The 20,844-nt window shown below is 39.3% G+C and overlaps 2 protein-coding genes across 3 annotated transcripts in view; one reads left to right on the forward strand and one right to left on the reverse strand.

Annotated features, from left to right (window-relative positions):
- SKP2 (S-phase kinase associated protein 2) overlaps positions 1-8,987 on the reverse strand; it is a 33,127-nt gene extending 24,140 nt beyond the window's left edge. The window contains exons 1-2 of the mRNA XM_053592213.1: positions 8,788-8,987; positions 8,048-8,319 (exon numbers count right to left, since the gene is read on the reverse strand). Coding sequence (XP_053448188.1) covers positions 8,048-8,319; positions 8,788-8,831 — 316 coding nt within the window. The 5' untranslated portion in view covers positions 8,832-8,987. The remainder of the gene's footprint in view (positions 1-8,047; positions 8,320-8,787) is intronic.
- Positions 8,988-9,149: 162 nt separating this feature from the next.
- LMBRD2 (LMBR1 domain containing 2) overlaps positions 9,150-20,844 on the forward strand; it is a 47,824-nt gene continuing 36,129 nt past the window's right edge. For both annotated transcript variants that reach the window (XM_053592223.1, XM_053592224.1), the window contains exons 1-5: positions 9,150-9,333; positions 17,348-17,580; positions 17,846-17,943; positions 18,901-18,996; positions 20,544-20,711. In XM_053592223.1, the coding sequence (XP_053448198.1) occupies positions 17,407-17,580; positions 17,846-17,943; positions 18,901-18,996; positions 20,544-20,711 (536 nt within the window). In that variant the 5' untranslated portion in view covers positions 9,150-9,333; positions 17,348-17,406. The remainder of the gene's footprint in view (positions 9,334-17,347; positions 17,581-17,845; positions 17,944-18,900; positions 18,997-20,543; positions 20,712-20,844) is intronic.

Below are 20,844 nucleotides of genomic sequence, written 5' to 3' on the forward strand. Positions count from 1 at the left end.
CTGCTCAGAGTTTAAAAGACAAACAATCATGCCCTTCCCTTAACTACAGCTCTTCAACAGTACCCCCCCGGATATTTAGCCTGAAGTGCACATGACTTAATGCAAAATTTAAAGCTTTTAGCCAGGGCCCAACTCGTTTTGCTAGGTTTGTTATCTAGAAATGTGTTCCAGTCATTTGGAGCTACCTGTAACTCTTAGAGTGAGTCATTCTTCGCCACATCTCCATGAGTCAGTACATGCCCACACACCCCCTCCCTGATTCCTATTCATTTAAAATCAAATCCCTATTAAAGCCCCAACTCCTATGGAATGCTTCCTATGACACTCCAAGGACAGGTCACTTACTTACCATAACTTCATTATTAACTTACTCATCTGTCTAGACCCTCCCTCCCCCGTCAAGGCCACAAGTTCTTGAGAAAGGGAACCCGGATTTTTTTTTTTATAATCTATAATTTATGTATTTCCAGGAACTACCACAATTCATTTAAATATTTATTAAATATATACTGTATGCCAAGGTCTGTTTTAGATTCTAGGAATACAAAGATAAACAAGACATGGTCCTGACACTTACTCTGCTCAGTTTAAATGACTGACAGGATAAACCATTCTGATGGTTTACAAGAGGCACCAGGATGCTGTGCAGCATGTGGGTGTGAAATAGTGGTCAGGGAGGTCTTCCTGGAGGAAGTGGCCTCCACTGGAGAATGAATAACAGACTGGCAGTTGCTCAATTAATGTTGCCCCCACCTCTCCAGGAGACAAAATTAAAGGATTGACTGTAGCCCTGAAAGCCAGGGGTAGAGAAATGAAGGCAGATCATCCATACTGACCCTGGACCACGGCCCAAGAAGACAGCTGAAGGTTGTGCCAAGGCTCCTCAGTATAGCAACCATCCTGTTACCACCACAAAGCCCCTCCAAAGTCAACGTGGGCAGAGGACGGAGGTTCTCAAACCAGGTTCTTGTCCTATTCCCCAAATTGGAAAGTTCAAAAAAAAAGAACGCTTTTCTCCTCTTTTTCTCCCATTAATCTCTGCTGCCTCTTGCATATGTAAATCACATTCTAGTATTTGATTTGGCAAAAAAAAAAAAAAAATGCATACATAGTTATCTTGAATCAGTTATGTTGAGATTTTACTATGATCTACAGAGCCCATCCTGAGATGGCCGGTGAATGACCTCCCATCAACCTTAACCGGCTGTGCCACCCCTGAGTCTATGAATTGGGCAAGTTACTTAATTTCTCTGGGCCTCAGTTTCTACTTCTGTAGGAATGGAAATAAAAAGATTTTGCAAAGTTGGTCAACATTAAGATTAAACAATAACAATAAAAGATTAAATGATACAGCAGAGAGTCAAACCTTTTCTTTCTCGCCTCTATCCCTTTCCTTTCCCTATTAAGTCTGCACATTTTCCTCTTGTGAGGTCCTTTTTTTTTTGGCCAGGCAGGAACCCGCCACCTCCAGTATATGGGCCCAGTGCCCTATTCCTTTGAGCCACAGGCGCCACCCTCACCCTTTTGTGAGGCCCTTTTCTTTCTCAGGGCTGATCTGAATTTTCACCTGCAGACAAACATGCACAGTCTGAAGAGGTGTGATTTACCAAAACCCCATTATCTTCCCTCTATCTAAGTTTGGGTTCCCCAGAAGCAGGTCCTAAGGATCTGATTTCAAGTAGTCTATTTGGAAAGTGATGCCAGGAAGCGCTGGAAAAAGTGCAGAAGAGAAAACTGGAAGGGAAGAAGCCAACTTGGCATAGGTTAATGCCATGGGCAACTGGGATTCTAATTTTCCCAGGACACCAGCAGACCCTCTAAAACCTGCCCCAGAGCTGTACCCTCAAGGGCCATAAGACTGAGTTGGGGGTGGTCAGCATTTCTGATTAGAGAAAGCCTGGAGCATGGAGTCACTTCTCAGCGCAGGTAAAAGCCTCTGGCAGTAAGGAAATGGTGTTAAGCACTGACAGTGTCCACTAAAAGGGCTGGGGAAAGGAAACGGAGAAAGCTTGCTGTGATATGCAGAGCAGGAGAAATAAATAAATTAAAAAACTTAGCACTCCCTATTTTATTAGAAAGACCTTAAAAAATAAAAAAGCAATTAGAAGAACAAGGAGGGCCAGGAGCAGTGGCTCAAGGCTGTAATACTAGCACTCCAGGAGGATCACTTGAAACCAGCCTGAGCAAGAGCAAGATTTCTCCTCTCTACTAAAAATAGAAAAAGTATGGGTGGCACCTGTGGCTCAGTGGGTAGGGCATGAGCCCCATATAGGAGGGTAGCAGGTTCGAACCCAGCCCCGGCCAAACTGCAACAAAAAAAAGCCAGGCGTTCTAGCAGGCACTTGTAGTCCCAGTTATTCAGGAGGCTGAGGCAAGAGAATTGCCTAACACCAAGAGTTGGAGGTTGTTGTGAGCTGTGACACCACAGCACTCTACCGAGAGCAAAAAAGTGAGACTCTGTCTCTAAAATAAATAAATAAAAATAGATAAAGTAGCTGGGTGCTTGTAGTCCCAGCTACTTGGAAGGCTGAGGCAGGAGGATGGCTTGAGCCCCAAAGTTTGAGGTTGCTGTGAGCTAGGCTGACTCAACTGCACTCTAGCCTGGGGCAACCGAGTGAGATTGCCTCCAAAAAAAACAAAAGAAGAAGAGCACTAGAAGATAATATCTATTGGCAGAGCAATGAAAGCAGAGGCCAGAAGACCTAGGCCATAAACATGTGAGAGGAAACAGTTCACAGTTAGGAGGGCTTTGTGCTCCAACTTCTATCTTCACCCAGCCAACTCCTATTTGTCCTCCACATTTCGGCTTAAATGGCATTTGCTTGAAGAAGCACTCCAGAACACCACCTCAGCCCCACATCCAGTATCCAACACAATTCCTTGCACATAATAGGACTGGATGAATATTTACTTTTACTCCCTCTTCATGCAAACAGTGAATGTACTAATAAGGTCTAGTTAATCCTTGTTAACCAATTAATGACATGTCCAGTGCCAAAGACAGAGCCTGCACTGAATATAGGGAAATGCTCAACTGATATTTCACAAAGGAACGACGAACACCCCAAAGACGCCGTTGGTGTCTTAGGACAAGTTTCCTCATGCAAAATGACACGGATGGCCTATGACTCCACTTCAGACAAACATTTCATGGATGCTGTCGTGCTGGGAGAAATCTGAGAAGTAAACCTGACTTTCTAAGGGAAAAGAAATCAATTAGGGCTAGGGAGTGAGTGGTGGGGGGAAAGGGAGTAACTGAAACAAAGATGCTGAGAGGTACCAGTGAGTTCACCACAAAAGGAAAGAGCAATGACCAAGAAATTACACAGCCTCAGCTAGCAGCCAAGGACCCCAGGCTCCCCTCAGTTGGTCGCAGGAGGTGACACTGATTTGAGGGCCCCTGGGTGGGCTGCTGACCTAGCAGAAGGGGCAGTTTGTCTTTAATAGCTGCTCTAGTAACTGGCATGCAGGCTGTGATACGCCTAATCTAATTTTACTTGCCATATTTAATTCTCAAAACATCAGCATCTGTTTCCTGGATTCTTGACTATGGCGTCATGGAAGGAAAATCAGAAATCATTTCTCCATTTACTCTGCTAAACCGACCATGGCTGCACACCAGCCCCACACTAAAGAAACAGTTATTAAGCCCAAGGCCTCCAGTCTTCAAAGCCATGACAGTAAACACACTTCAAGGCCAGGAAAGGACTCAAACTGGCCAGATCAGCAAACCTACTTCACCCACTACTGTTTCCAATTATTCCTCAGGTACAAACCCACCCTCCCACTTCTGTAATCTCATTACCTTGTATACTTTCCGCACCCCGCCAGGCAAAGAGGCTTGTCAGAGGTTTTCTATGCAGTATAAGTAACTCACCTTACTTGACATATTTATTTCTCAGGATATTGCCTATGCTTAGGTTCAAGTCGAAAATCCAAAGTAATCCTAATCATAACCAAAATTTTGACTTTTAAAATTGTTCCTCTCTTTAAGCCAGTTCTCAACCTGTGGGCCGTGAACCCTCTGTAACAATAAAAATACATCGCAACATTAGGAAGGCTGAGAACCACTGCTTTAAGCAGAAATAATTAAACTTGCAGGAGAAGCAGACACTGAGGCGCTGGTACTCATACCTCTCCAGGCATTAGTTTGTTTTTAATCACATAACAGGACTTGATGACTATATGTGTTAAGTAGCAACACCCCGTGCCTCCTTTCTGGAGAACTACAAACAATTCTGCAATCCCAGATGAGTCCTCCTCCCTCTTCTCATAAAACATAAAGAGAAAATATGAGATTGTACTAGCTTTGAGGACTTTAGTGTTTTTTGCTAGGCTGTTAGGTGAAAAAGCAAAACACAGCAAAAGTAAGCAGGGTTATCCCCAATGCACCCCTCAGCCCCACGACCCTTTACTTCTGTGAAAAGTTGCTCAACCCTGGGATGTGAGAGGAGTAATGAAAAAACTGAAAATTGGGATATGAAGAATAAGGTACAGCGTATAAACTCTGTGAGGGCAGGGTCCTTTTGCCTGTCTCGTTCTGTGCGTAGTCACAATTCCTACACTGGTGCTCATTAATTATCTGTTGTGTGACTGAATGACTGAAGCACAGAACACAGATGACCGGGAGGGTCCCTTAAGGTTCTCTCCAAGCTGAGATTTGGGAACTGTAGGCTGAGATTCTTTGATGGTTCATAAAATCAATTTATTGAGTTTGACTAGCATTTTTTTCCTTTAAAGAATGAGCTAGAATAAAATAGAAAATACCTTAGTAAGGGGAAATACAATTTTGTAAAACTTTTGTTTCAGATACACATCCAGGAGAGCCATGTAAAATATACTTCCTATTGGTTAAAAAAAAGTTGGGGGAAAAATGTTTGCTTGGGGGTATTAAAACACATACTTCCAGGCTCAGGCCAGGACTTCTTGGATCAGAATCTCAGGAATTTTGCACTTTGAACAGGCTCCCTTAAAGATTCTGATGTACTCTAAACTTTAGTCTCCCCAGTCTGAGAACCACTGTAGGGCCTGGAATTTCAAGCATTTAACAGCTATGGAAGAGCTGATCAACACATTAGTTCAACTCTGTTTTCATGGCCATCGCCTGTTTAAAGGGTGGGGGACAGGCATTCATTTCATGACCATAAATAAAATGTGATTGTCCTCTTCCCATCTATTTCTGACCTCACTGCTGAGCTGTTTCCTCCCTACTCCTTCCATACACTCCTCACCCAAGTGGCTAAGCGGACCTGTGTCCAGTATGTGTGGCTTGTTCTACTCTCATCCTGGCATAGCTATCAGCCACCTGTCCTGACAACTGCACACAAAACTTCCTGAAATGATGATCCAGCCATACTGGAGACCGGGCTTTCGGAAGGCCTACTGGGAATCCTCTACACCAGCTGTCCTTCATCCTGCAGCTGGGAGTTTACCCCTCCCCGACTTCAACTAACCAATGTATACTGTGTGTGAGTCCACCCATACTGGATCCCCCACAGGGAGAAAAAGAATGACTTTTGTGTTTGTTATTACTTACAGTAAACATAAAAATAACAAACAAAACATAAGTCATTATTTTTCCCTCTCACTTCTGACATAGATTTTTGAAGTCAGAGTAGAGACCGATTGATTCGACCACTTCAGATCCTTATCTCTCTCACCTTCCACTATTTGGAAGCGGAAGGAGGAGGATTTTCCACATCTACCTGGTCGCAAATCACCGTGGGAGCCAAAGTCAACCAGCTTCCCAAATGGTTGCAGAAATTTTGCCGACTAATACTAATTGGCCTTATTGTTAGGTACCAGTAGCACTACTGGTAGCACTGGTACCAGCACAGTAGCACTGGTAGCACGTAAGAGCTTTACATCACTCTCCTTTAATTGTTACAACCTATGAAGTAGGCATTATTATGTATCCATTTTACAGATAAAGAAGCTAAGGCAGACAGCTCAAATACCTTCCCAAGGTTGATGAACAGCAGAATAAGGGTTCAGTTCCAGATCTGTCTGCCTTCACCACAACTCTCTACTACCTCTAATTAATCCAACTCCTGATGTGCATTCCCGGAGCATGTCCATAACTTGGACAAACTTCCCTTTCCTAAAGAAATGGCCAAAAACAAAACAATTTTTTAAAAACTAAGCGGGCAAGCAGACAAACAAGCAACAACCAATCTATTCACCCTTCTGCAATACAAATCAGATGGGAGAATTCAGAAATATACTTAGCTACCTTGGCTCTGTGAGATTTCATCTTCATGTTTTAAATCTATCTCTTCTTCTCCATCATCTACCCAGTTTGAATTTAGACACTGATCAACTCTTCTACAATTTCAACAGCCTCATAAATTCTGTTGACTCTAATGTTAGAGTCCAGAATCTGACCACAGTTTACCACCCTTCCTTAACTCCCTGTAGTTTAGTCTCCACCTATCAGTGCCTATCAATGCCTGTCCCCCACCCTTTAATCTTCCTAAAAGGTTAAATCAGGTCAAATCGCAATTGTACTCAACGTTACCTCCAACCTGCCTGTGCTCCCTCTACTCTCCCCCTTGCTCATTCCAAGGAATATGGCTTCCTGGTTCTCTAACAAACATGTCATGCTTCTGCCCCAGGGCCTTTGCACTGTCTGTTCCTTCTGCTTGGGGCTCCTTTCTCCAGGATACTTGCATAGCATAGTTCTTCATCTCCTTTGTCTTTGCTTAGGTCACTGTCCAATTAAGGCTTTCTTTCCTCAATCCAGTTTAAAAGTATAATCTGGCTTTCCACACCAGGACCTGCACTCCCTCTTGGCTTGCTCTGTTTTTGTTCTGAGGCACAACCCTTATCATCTACTATACCATATGAAATATTTATTATGTTTATTGCATTCCCTCACTAGGATAGATGCCCATAAGGGTAGAAATGTTTCTATTTTGTTCACTGCTATATCTCTGGCACCTAGAACAATGTTTAGCACATAGAAGGTGCTCAGCAGATAATCTTCTGAATTACTGTTTTAAATTACTTATTAGCAAGAACAGGTGATAATGCTAGGTCAATGTCCTATGTTAACCCTTTGGCTTTCAGTACTCAGGGTTCTGATCCATTCTGGGAGGTTCTCATTTACCTATTTGAGAAGTCAGGGTCTGGGGAGAATGACAGGTGTTCTACATTTAGAGAATGATACTCTACATCAGGCGTCCTCAAACTGCAGCCAGCAGGCCACACGAAGCGGTGTGAATTGTATTTGTTCCCGTTTTGTTTTTTACTTCAAAATAAGATATGTACAGTGTGCATAGGAATTTGTTCATATTTTTTTTAAAACTATAGTCCGGCCCTCCAACCGTCTGAGAGACAGTGAATTGGCCCCCTGTTTAAAAGTTTGAGGACGCCTGCTCTACATGTAGAGTTCTACATTTCAGTTAAATCCATTCCAGTTCTGGAGATAGATCTGGGAAGAAGGCTATTGGAATTATAGTTCAGTCCAATAGTTCATTGAAGAGATGATGAAAGCTTGAAAAATACATATTTACAAGAGCATGATGATTGATTGCTTGCTGGGGGGTGCAGGGAATCAGACAGTGCTGGCAATAATGGAGACAGAACACACAGGGAAGCCCATTAGGGAGTGGACCTGGGGAGGTAAGTCTCTCCTACTTAGGTGAACATTCATTTTAGCAGTCCATTGTTAAATAACTGAAGAAATAAAGACAGAAAGCTCACTCATGTAAAAAGCAGATTATAAGCAAAAGAATCCATAAGAAGAACATTGTTTGTTTTCATTTACCAGTGGCACTGAGCTGGATTCTGAGCAGATTCCCTTTTAAGGAAAAAGGGAGGAATGTCTTTCCTGAGTTAAAATTTTCAAGTTGGCTGTGCACCAGAAGATACACATACCTACCAGATTCCTGTACACTTCAATGACAACTTGCCTCATTTCATTGGAAAATGTCTTCAGAATTAGGCAATTTTAAAAGGGAACGGTCAGAAAGATCCCTGAACAAAGGTTTACCACATATTTCCATCCACCCCTTACATTACTTGAGATTGCACCCTCATACTTTACCCGGAAAGTTCTCTCTATTCAGTTTAGGCCTGCGAACAATCACAAAGTCTTTGTCATTCCCTTTGCTCTTCAGCCGTTTCCGTGGGGGGCTCTGCGGGTGGCTCAGGTTTGAGAGCAGTTCCTGGGGGATGTTCTCACTGTCCACCTCCTCCTTCTCCAGGGCTGAGACTCCCATGCCTGACAATAGTTCGGAAGTCTTGCTGGAATCCCATCCCCACGTGAAGCTGGTGGAAACGTTGCTACTCTGGTCCGGAATCTCCTGGAGGTGCTTCCTGCAGAAGTGCATAATACCCCAGTTCCTTTCGAAAACACACCCACAAATAATTCCAACTCAGGCTGCAATATATGCATCGTAGAAAATTTTCACAACAGCTAATGACGCGCCCGGGGCAAGTTACCAAGAATTAAAAAGGAAACGACAGAACAAATCAAAAAGGCTTTTTTATTTACTATCATGCTGAAGGCCTCAAGAATTTCTTCCAGGAGGGAAGAGGCAAGGAAAGAGGGAGGGCAATTATACTGATTGAAAACGGTATCTGGAAAGCCTGAATAGGGAAGCCAAATGAAATGCACGCCGATCCCCATGCTAAAGCATCCATCCATCCACACTTTCCCCCGAGAAGGGGCTAAGCAACCATTTGCTTAACAGCATTAGTAATATTAGCAAGTAGCAATATTCACGGCCTAAAAGAATTAAGGACAGTCTATTCCTGCACTGCCCCTTTTTGCAATCCGTTTACCTGTGCATGGCGTCCACAGGTTCGGGAGTTTTAAATACGTGCATTAATTGCAGAGCTGCCTTCCTCCCGGATTCCCGCTTTGGCGCGCGGCGGTTCCTAGCATGCGAATCGAGCCCCAGCTGCAAGACCCGCGAATTCTAGCAACGTTCCATCCCCGCCGCGCGCGCAAGGCTGCTCGGCCCGCTCTCCTTCGCAGCTGCCGTCCCCGTCCCCGCAGCCTGCTGGGAATTGTAGTTCTTGTCCTGTTTCGTAGTGCGACTGGCTCGCCACTACTTCCCTCCCCTGCAGCTCAGCCCGCCTTGGAGATACCCACAACTCCCCGCGGGCGCTAGGCTGGCTGGCTCGGGGAGAGGCTGGGAGCAGGCGAGGCGGAAGTGGGCGGCGCTCAGGCTGAAGAGGAAATGTCAGCCACTTGACTGTGGGCGAGTTTTCCTTCTAGTCACCACCACGGCTATCGCCTCCGAGCGTGGGTCCCAGACCCTGGACGGCTGTGGCGGACGCCGTGTTTCCCGGTCCCTTCCAGACGCTGTCTGGCGAGATCGGACGGTGAGTCTGAAAGGGAACGCAGGAGGCTTTGTGGGGTCTGGGGTCCGTGGCTGAGCGCAGCGGAGATAGAGGGAACCCGGGAGATCCCAAGAGGCTGCTGCCGCGGGGTCCACGTCCCAGGCCGCTGAGTGGAGGCAGTGACTTGTCCCGCCGGGCAGGTGAGGGGCTGTGAGTCGCAGCCGTTGCACCTGCTTTCTCTATGGCAGGAAGCTTCTCCTCTAATCCGGGAGGAGAGAAGGCGGCCCTTAGGATTGGGTCTGTGGACAGGATCCTTTCCTCATCTGTAAAATAGGCACGACCACAACGACGCACATATCACAGGCTTGGAGTGAGGATCACATCAGGTTAGGCGTGCGAAAGTGATTTGTAAATTAAAGCGCAGTTCGAACCAGATGCGGTGGTTTAATTTTAGAGGAGCCGGTGACTCCAGGGAGTCCTGTGTGCAGTGGGAAGGTTGCACATCCCCTTGCAGCTTTGACAAGTCTCATAAATGGAGATAAATACTGTATTTTGCAAAAGGCTTTACCTGTACAACGCAGGGGGGCCACTATCAAAGACATTGGTTGTTTATTCTGGTTCAACCCGCTGTCTGTGTCGCCTCCTAAAAGCGATAAGAGTTCGGGGGTGGTTAGAGTAGGGAGCTATAGAGAGTGCCATGTTCTACGTAGGATGACCGTGCGAAATTCATTGTGCAAACTATGCTACAACTGTGGCCCCAGGAAAACAGTGGAAGAGGGAAAGGGGGTGATTCCACCCCTAATAAAAATGAAGAGGATTTATAAAATTCATAAGTAAGCAGGCCATCAGGTAGTGGAATATTCAGTAAGGCCGTATGACATACTCTCTGTTTCTCTGAAAAAAAAAAAAAAAATCTGTAGTGAAATTAAACTTCCCTTGCCCAAGTGTGTGTGTGTTTCCAGCTTGGTTCGTTGCTTGAAAAGTAGCCACCTCTTGACAGGAAGGAATTGATGAACCTTTGTTCTTGAAAGTGTGTGAGGTTAGTATTAAGAAGGGCTCTGTCTGATTGAAACTGGGTGAAAAATACTAAGCAGAGTGTTCACATGTGATTAAACTAATGTTAAATGGAAAGTATTTTCGAATACAATATCCTGATTTTTTACAAAAAGTTACCTTTATGTTACTTTGTTGAGGAGAAAGCAGTTGCCTTTGTTTGAATCTATGTCTTTTGCCATAGATTCCAACTCATTAGAGAAAAATGAGGTTTTGGGTTTTTTTTTGCAGTTTTTTTGGCCGGGCCAGGTTTGAACCGCCACCTCAGGTATGTGGGGCCGGTGCCCTACTCGTTGAGCCACAGGCACCACCCTAGAGAAAATATTTTTAATAACAAAAACATTATAGTCTTCTGGAAAGGGAAGAAAACAGAGGGAGCTGTACACTACTGTAGGCGAAAGAACAAACAAGAAAAGCAATTGACAACAATGAAGTCATGATGAGAATAAACACTTTTGAAATATAATATTCAAAGAGGCCACTGGGTTATAGGAAGGTGTAATAGGTGAGATGATTCTAAATTAAGAGATGAGAAACATCTTTGTTCAGTCTAGGGTTTAGATAGGAGTCCCCTGAGAACTAGAATACTTGAAATATCTGTATTAGTGGACACAAGGTCCTCTGCTGAACTTTAGGAAGAACCTGTCAACTTTGAAAATCGGTGTTTTAATACTGTGACAGGTATTTCAGTAACACTTTGCCTTGGTAACAGAAATCTTCAGCTTCCTATATGAGTGTAATTTCTTTCTTTCTTTCTTTCTTTCTTTCTTTCTTTCTTTCTTTCTTTCTTTCTTTCTTTCTTTCTTTCTTTTCTTTTCTTTTCTTTTCTTTTCTTTTCTTTCCATTCCTTCTGATTATGGCTGTTCTCTTAATATAGTAAATAAAAGTTTAAATTGGTACGTGCAATTGTTTTTATTTTTACTTATTTATTTTTTGAGACAGAGTCTCATTATATTGCCCTCAGTAGAGCGATGTGGTGTCACAGCTCACAGCAACCTCTAACTCATAGGCTTAAGTGATTCTCTTGCATCAGCCTCCCAGTAGCTGGGATTACAGTGCCCACCATAACGCCCAGCTATCTTTTGTTATTGTTGTTATTGTTGTTTTTAGCAGGCCCTGGGTGAGTATGAACCCATCAACCCCAGTGCATGTGGCCAGTGCCCTAACTACTGAGCTATGGATACCAAGCCTGTAATGGTTTTTAATATAAGGAACTGTGTCCTTATATTATGTGTCCATTGAAGACTTCAAATTATGAGCTACATGAAAATTGCTATCTGGTTTCTTAAAGAACTGTGTTGTGATTGCTACTGATATATTTCATTTTTCTGATTAATCTTATTTAATTTTACTCAGTGTACCCTATGTTTCATTTTAATAAGAGATATACCATATTTCTAGAACGAGACTTTCTAGATCAGTATCCAGGACAGAAGAATTACTTTCCTCTTTAATAACTACAAATGACATTAGGGTGAGTAATTTCTAGTACTCTTTGGAAGCTTTAGAATACAAAGTGAGCTTGTGGCTTGGCGCCAGTGGCTCATAAATACACTGGGGCTGGTGGGTTTGAACCCAGCCTGGGCCTGCCAAACAACAATGATAACTGCAACAAAAAAATAGCCAGGTGTTGTGGCAGGCACCCGGTGTAGGCCCAGCTACTTAGGAGGCTGGGGCAAGAGAATTGCTTAAGCCCAAGAGTTTGAGGTTGTTGTGAGCTGTGACGCCATGGCACTCTACCAAGGGAGATGTAGTGAGACTCTGTCTCAAAAAAAAAAGGCGAGCTTCTACATTGGGAGAATGTTTATCATACAATGTGAGACTCTTGGGAGAGGCAAAAACAGTGTCATTTATGCAGAGTCCAAACCACAGTATAGTTACAAGATGATCAATATTGGGATACTAAGGAGCCAAAAAAGAACTAGTCATAATTGACTATAAGTTATGTATATATTCAGTAGTATGTTAGTGCCATTTTTGGAAATCAAATATGGCAAAAGAGATACTATTTAAATAAAAAGATGATGTACTTTTTTCCTTAGTTCCATCATAACATGGGGTAAATCCTAAAATTTCTTTTGTGTTTTTCTTAGTTAGCTTAGGGGGAAAAAGGCTAGGAATAATTACCTAGCAAGAAGTTTCTGTCTGCCAGTCATATTTTAATCAGATCCTTTCCTCTTGATTAATTTTAAAGTAGATCTTTATTTCTCTGCAATTTAATGCTCTGTGACAGATTGGGGCAAGAACACAAGGATTCTGATTTATTCCATGAGAGTCATATATGTATATTACCCTTAAATGAAGTAATGGCAGCATTATCTGTAAAGATAAAAAAGGTTTAGTTAAATTCTATATTAAACATGACTTTTGTAGCATTCTATCTTGATATATCTAACATGAATAATAAGAGAATATTTCTAATTTGTTCCCTTTGAAGACTGAACAAATAAATACTTATATAGTGTAAGTTGCATTGAGAAAGTAAGTCTGGTTTGGAGAAGAGACAAGTAATTGTGATCCAGGCTCAGTAGTCAGGGTGCCTTGGTTTGAATCACAGCTTTTCCATTCACTAGTAACTTGAATGAATTACTTACCCTCTGTGCTATTTTCTCTATTGGGCAAGGATACTAAAAGTCCTTTCTTATTGGGAGGTAAGGTCTAATTTGATAAAGTGTGGTAGGTACTATCATAGTGTTTGGGATTTAATAAATGCACACTAAATATGCCTTTTTTTTTTTTTTTTGCAGTTTTTGGCCAGGGGCGGGTTTGAACCCCCCACCTCTGGTATATGGGGCCGGTGCCCTACTCCTTTGAGCCACAGGCGCCACCCTACTAAATGTACCTTTTAAAAAAATTACACATATCTGTAAATTACAGATTTTAAATTACACATTTAAAAGATACACATTTCTGAGTAAAAATACATATTTAACAGTATCTGAGTCTTATCAATCATTAGGTTCTGTTCCGAAATTTTTCATATAATTTCAGAATCTTTGGTTTTGACAATGGTCAGTTTTGCGTTTGTGTTCTAATCAGTTGCTACCAATTCTCTCTCTCTCACAACATTTGGGATTCTTCAAATTCTAAAATTATCTTAATCTTTAAAATTTCCACTGATATGTGGAAAAGAAACATTGTTAGCCATAACATACTCAGAAAACAGTACTCCGATTCAGTAGTAACATTAGCATGCTAATTATGAAACCATTATAAAGGCATTTGAAAGTAATATTGATTAATATCTTGATGTTTGGAAAAGGATTGAATTGAATTTTAAATGGTTAAGACTTTCAGAACTGTATTTTGAAGGAATAACAGGCCTATACATCAGGCTGGGCACAGTGGCTCATACCTGTAGTCCCAGCTACTCAGGAGGCTGAGGCAAGAGAATTACTTGAGCCCAAGAGTTTGAGGTTGCTGTTAGCTATGACACCAGAGCACTCTACCAGTGGTGACAAAGTGAGACTCTAACTCAAAAAAAAAAAAAATAAAATAAATAATAATAATAATAATATGCCTACACATCAGACAATAAAGTTTGATAAAGTGAATTGGCATTTTGATTTTGAGTAAAATTTTTGTTACTGTGGTGCTGGTGCCAACCTAAAGTTTCCTTTTCATTTCTAATCATATGGAACTGAATTTTGATTTGGCTCCCAATTTTGGTATCGTCATCTTTTTTTTTCTTCCCTCTTCTTTGCCCGTCTCCTTTCTCCTTCCTTCTCCCTTAAACTTTGCAACTCCTAATTTGACTTTAGGTACAAGATTAAAGATATGGGCTTGAAAACAATTATTTTCTCATCTCAGCTTAGGAAAAACCCCCATTTGTTGTTGTTGTTGTTGCAGTTTGGCCAGGGCCGGGTTCAAACCTGCCACCCTCAGTATATGAGGCTGGTGCCCTACTCACTGAGACACAGGCGCTGCCTGGAAAACCCCAATTCTTATTCCTATTTTCATGAGACCACTAGTCCTAACCTTGGTCATAATAAAGCATAACTTCAGCCGGAACAGAAGTAGATGATGTGGTAAAACAGAGTAATAACCCCCTAAGGATGATGATGCCCTAATCTCTAGGACCAGTAAAATGATCAGATTATTTAGGTGGGCCCAGTGTAATCAGAGGAGCTCTGAAAAACAGGACTGCATACACACATACACAAACACACATAGTAACTATGTGAGGAGATGAGTATGTTAATTTGCTTGAATATAGTAATCATTTCACCATATATATATAAAGTATGTTGAAACAGCATGATGTACACCTTGAGTATTTATGATTAAAACAATTAAGATATTCTCACAAAGACTGGAGAGAGGCCTCTAGATCTAAGAGTAAATGCCAGGCTTGTAAGGAAACAGGGATCTCAGTCTTATAACCATAGAGTTGAGTTTTGTCAACAGCCGGAATGAGCTTAGACATGTTTCTTCTCCAGAAAGAAATGCAAACCAGTTGACATATTGATTTTATTTATTTATTTTTCTTTTTTTTGAGACAGAGTCTCACTCAGTTGCCCTAGGTAGAGTGCCTTGGTGCCTTAGCTCACAGAAACCTCAAACTCCTGGGTTCAAGTGATCCTGTTCCTTAGCCTCCTGAGCAGCTGGGACTATAGGTGCCCCCCATGGTGCCTAGCTAGTTTTTTAGTAGAGACAGGGTTTTGTTCTTGCTCAGGCTGGTCTTGAACTCCTGACTCCTTAATCTTGTGAGACTCTGAGCAGAAAACACAGTTGAGCCACACTGTTTTGACTTCTGACCCACAGAAACTATGAGATAATAAATGAGCTTTGTTTTAAGTCGGTTTGTGGTAATGTTACAGCAGCAATAGGAAGCTAATACACTTGAGTATGGGAAGAGATAGAACCAAATCTATAAAGGATCCATAAATCTGTTTGTTCATCTACAACCTTTTAAAGGACTATGAATGAGAAATTGAAAGCCATAGTAAAAAAAAAAAAATGAGTGACTGTGGCAAATTTATAACTGATTTTTTGTTTGCTGTACCCTTAATTTTACTACCTGTTATTAATGTTTTCAATATATTTCATTGTTGTCTTATTCTTTTTATGCATATTATATAAGAATAAGTAGTTTTCAGTTACTTTTAGGGTAATTTTGTAATGTTATTAAACAATCTTAACGTTACTTTTTATACTGTAGTAATAGTAATGTTCCATCATCTGGCTCTGCCATATTTGTATTTAGCATTTCTTTGGTAATCTCTAATAGTCTCTATAATTGTCATGTTCCTTGCACTGGGCAATTTCAGGTAAATCAGCATGTAGGTCAAAATCATAAGGGGAATTTGATAAAATATGTTATATTTAAATTCGCATTGAGGAACTTTTTTTTTAAAGCTGGATCTTGAGTGTTGTAATAGCTGTCATCAGCACAATCTGCATAGCTTTCAGCTAACTACTTAATCTGTGCTTGGCTTAAAAATTAGATTTGCTTTACTCTTGTGATATAAGTTTTTTCATATACTGTGAAATTTGAAATTTTGAGTAATGGTAATGTTTAGAATGTTAAGTCTTTTGAGTTGTAATAAGTATTTATAGAATCAATGTACTGTAATAAGAGTTTTTCATAGTCTTTGAAGTCAGCAGTCATATAAAAATACTGTATATGATAAAACATACAGTAATATTTTTATTCATTTGTTTATTCATTCAACAAATATTTCTTAATATTACTATTTGCCAGATACTACATTAGGGACTTGAGTTACAGTCCTGAATAAAAAAGTCAAGTCTGTGTCCTCATGGAGTCTATAGAGGAAGGGGGGAGGTGCCAGGGGTAATTAATAAATATAAAGAATGTGTATTATATCACATGGATAAGTATGTTGAGGAAAAATAGAAAGATAAGGGGGCAGAGATTGATGAAAGTGGTTCAATTTTAAGTTGAAATACACAGAGGAGTAGAAAGAAACTACTTCAATAATAAAAAAAAGTGAAGAAAATAAATTGTTAAATGTGATTTTTGTGATAATTCATATAGAAATATTTCCTATATTAATTTAAGTGTAGCCTGTGAAAGCTTCAGATTTTCTGTGTTCTGTTTATAATTAGTTTTGATTAGAGATGTTTGTTGATTTGAAATATTTTATTGATTCTGACTTATTATATGTTATTAGGTTACATCACAATCTTGATTCCCTATATTAAGATATTAGTTAATTCCTTGGAATATTGTACTCCATAAAGATAATTTTTTTAAATGCAGAAGTAAAGAGATATCAAGCCATTTGCTGATGTCTGTATCCTTAGCATTTACAATTGAGAATATTTTTAAATGTGTTACCGTTCAAAATTTATCATTGATGATGATAAATTTTCTGCATGTAAAATAGGGAAAGTAACTTCTTTAAAGAAAATAAGATTTATGTAGATAAATGGGAAGCAGTACGTATATTTTGTGAAGCAGTAAATGAATAAAAATTTCAACTCATAAACATTGAGTTGTTAGGCAAAATTAACAGGAATGAAAAATACTGTTTCAAACAAACAAAAGGTTACTTTCAAATGGCCTCTTTCTATCTATTCTTGTCTTTCTTTTATAAAATTAAATTATGGGGTATGGCTCATCTTAACAAAATTTATTTTACTAAGTATCTAATTTTCTAGGATATAGTCAATAGCTTATTTGCAGAAAATATTGTTAGGATTTATAGCATTAAGAAACAAACCCCAAGTGACACTGTATTGCAACTCTTCATGTCTACTATTAGGAATTTCTTAATTTGTACTGTTTTAAGAATTAGTGTAATTTTTATTAAAATAATTTTTTTGAAAATACAACGTATGTGAAATTTTTAAGATATGCTTTAAAAAATAAAAAAAAGTACTACAGGGCAGGAATTATTCTTTTCATCTTATTCATAGTCCAATGTGAAGCATAACGTTTTCAAAGAGTTTATTAGTACATTAATAAATGATTAGGAAATTTACAAAAGATTATTTCTTATGTTAATTTTGGATTTTTCTTTTTTATGTTTTTAAGTTTACAGATATGGTCCAGATCTGTACCTGAGTAACTTTGGTTAGCGTGAACATTCAATAATGAGCGGTGCTGCTTTGGGACTCGAGATTGTTTTTGTCTTTTTTCTGGCATTATTTCTACTTCATCGATATGGAGACTTTAAGAAACAGCATAGACTTGTAATCGTTGGAACGCTGCTTGCTTGGTATCTCTGCTTTCTTATTGTCTTCATACTGCCTCTGGATGTTAGTACGGTAAGGGGTAAAACTGATTTTCACAATTTAAAAGACAATTGTAATCATACGGCATGGCTGAGATAATATTTCTTAAGACAACTAAATTATATATGGTTATACTTATATTTTGAATTTAAATATTGTCTTAGAAATTTAATCATTAAAAAGCATAGCCAGAAAGGTAAGTTTGGATAGACAGATTATTATAAACTTCAGTATCCCTCCAAACTCCAATTACTTGGTAACTTTTTGATTCTCATTTTTAAACCATTCATTGCTTTAGACTATATACAACCGATGCAAGCATGCTGCTGCAAATTCAAGCCCCCCTGAAAGTAGCAACGTTACAGGATTATATGCAACTGCTAAACCTGTGCCAAGGTATTTCTTTTCCTCCTTTTTTTTAAATATAAATATTGTGGGGGGCAAACTATGTAAAAATTGTTGGCTTTTACCATTCAGGTTTTATATTTGTAGGAGTTATCATCATTTTCTACTGATCTGCACATCTCTGTTTTTTGATGATAGACTTGATTACATTGCATTCTAGTTAAGTCTACATTTTAAATATTTGTTGGTGTACAGGCCTTTCAATAGATGCTAGTGAGAAACTTGATGAGGATCTGAATTTTTAGTCCTGGTGCTTCTTTACTAAGTATGTGACTTCTAAGATATATGTATTTTTCCTCTCAGCCTATCTCATCTAAAAAATGGGGCATGCATTTTCACTTTTTGCTAATTTACAAGGTTGTAATAAAGAACAAGAAGATTATTCTGTGTTTATGGTATTCCTTTCATATTGTACATCTGAAAGGATTATAGCTATTTATCACGAATAAATAAAGTTCAAATTGTCAAAAGGTTATAATTAAAACAGAATTACAAATTGCTGGCATGTATCTTCATAGGAACTGCAATATAGTAACTGATTTAATTAGCATTCTAGTTTTCAGGAATTAATGTCTTAATGTCTTAATTAATGTCTTACCTGCCCCAGCCTGCAGAAAAAGTAAATAAATAAAATAATCTATAAGTGGAGTTAGTATGTATTTTAAAGGTAATCATTAGAGATTTGATTTTATAATACATTTGCTTTTAAAGCCTTGTATATTTTAGTCTATTAGTTGAACATTAAGTCTTTTTACCCAATGATCAAAAATACAATGAAAGTTGAAAACTTAAATGGAATTACTCTCTAGAACAGTGATTCTCAACCTTCCTAATGCTGTATTTTCATTGTTAAAAAGGGGTCATGACCCACAGGTTGAGAACCACTGCTCTAGAACAAACAATTTTTTTGTATTTATCATTAATTGGCTTTAAATTTTCATTTAACAGCCAACATCCATGTTTTAAGCCATGGAGTTACATTCCTGATGGAATCATGCCAATTTTCTGGAGGGTAGTGTATTGGACATCACAATTTTTAACATGGTAAGTGGCAGTGAAGGAAAACATTTTTGAAAGTTTTGGCTAAAGGAAAAAAATATGGTTATTTTTCAGTGACTTCCTTTTTTTGGAATTTATTTATGTCACTTTAAAAAAAATCTGTATCCTCTCCCTTTCTGCTGGCTCAGGTCTTTCTCATCTTAAAAAAAAAAAAAAAGACAAAAAATGGAAAACAGAATCAAAAAGTTTTCCTTGTCACTGTTTCTCACCTATTTATTGCCCTCTCACTTGACCTTCAATCCAGTCTTTTTCCAGCCCTATTCTATGAAACTGCTCTTGCTAAGGTCATCATTATCCCTTGGTTTTCTTTCTGTCTTCTTAGCCCAACATTCTTAATTTCTTTTATGGCCTCCATCATTATAGTTAGTTTTGCCTGTTTGTGAACTTTACAAATGTGGAGTTATCAGTATGGACTTTTTTGCATCTCTCGTTGCTCACATATGTGAGACATTCATCTATGCTGTGTCATATGCATCAGTTGTCTGTTCCTCATTTCTGTAAAATATTCCTTTTTATGTTTATACCCTAGTTTATCTATCCTACCTAGCCAAATTTCTTAAATGAATTCTCTATACTATTTAGTATCTCCACTTGCTAGTTGTTCACTTAGTCTTCAACCCACAGTTCTCTATTTTCTACTCCCACTTCTCCACTCACACATACAGATCCTGAATTACTTTTCCCCATGGCACCATTTAATTCTGTTGTTTACTTTTTCCACTTTCAAAGACTTTTTTCTCCCACTTTCCATTCCATTCACTCCTTGGTTTTCTTCCTTGCCCCCTTCTGTGTTGTTTCCGTTGTCTTTGCTGGTTCTTACTCCTTCTCTTTCGCTCCCTCGGTTTTCCTTCACATTCTACATACTTGCCCTTCCACATCTCATCTACTCATGCTATTTCAGTACTACTGGTATGGTGGTAACTCCAGAATCTGTGTTTCTAGCCCTCTCTCCTGAACTCCGAAGCTGGATAGCTGGCTACTTCCTGTGCAGCTCATCTTGGGTGCCTTGTAGGTCCTATTTCAGTCAGTGTGTGGACAGCCAGCCTTGTCCCTTCCTGTTTCTTATACCACTACTACCACCCTTACCACTAGTTCCAGTTTCCCCCCTTTCATCCATTCTCCATGCTGAAACCTTAGAAAACTAAAATTTGATCATGTCTCCTTTATGTTAAAGAAGATATTTCCTCCTTATTCTTTAAGTCCAGATTCTTCTTAATGGCTTTAAAGGCCAATTGTAGACTGCTCTTTAGTCACTAATATTGTTGGATTCTTTGCTGATGATTCTGGCCTCCTTTACTCCTGGTAACGTGCTTTGATCTCCATCACCTCAGAGCCTTTGTTTTCCCTAAAATTTAATATTACAGACTTAATCAGCTATTGTAGTTTATTCATTGTTAATACTCATAATTATATTTATTAATGAGAAGAACTATATATTAAAATTGAGATTTATATATTTCTAATATTTTGAGATTATACAGATATATCTATTTTTTTTTTTGATTTTTAAAATAACTTTTTCCATCCTCTAGGATTCTCTTACCGTTTATGCAGTCATATGCAAGATCAGGAGGGTTTTCTATCACAGGAAAGATCAAGACTGCACTGATTGAGAATGCAATCTATTATGGCACCTATTTGCTGATTTTTGGAGCATTTTTAATTTATGTAGCTGTAAACCCACATTTGCATTTAGAATGGTAAGAAAAATAGTCTCCTTAACATTGCTTTTGTGTGTTTGTACTCTTAAAAATTCATTTTTATCTCATATATGGGAGTAAACAGACATTTCATTGAGAAACATACTGTTCTGTGTTTTATAGATTCCCTTAA

The sequence above is a fragment of the Nycticebus coucang genome, chromosome 1, assembly GCF_027406575.1.
Source record: "Nycticebus coucang isolate mNycCou1 chromosome 1, mNycCou1.pri, whole genome shotgun sequence".
Lineage (NCBI taxonomy): Eukaryota > Metazoa > Chordata > Mammalia > Primates > Lorisidae > Nycticebus > Nycticebus coucang.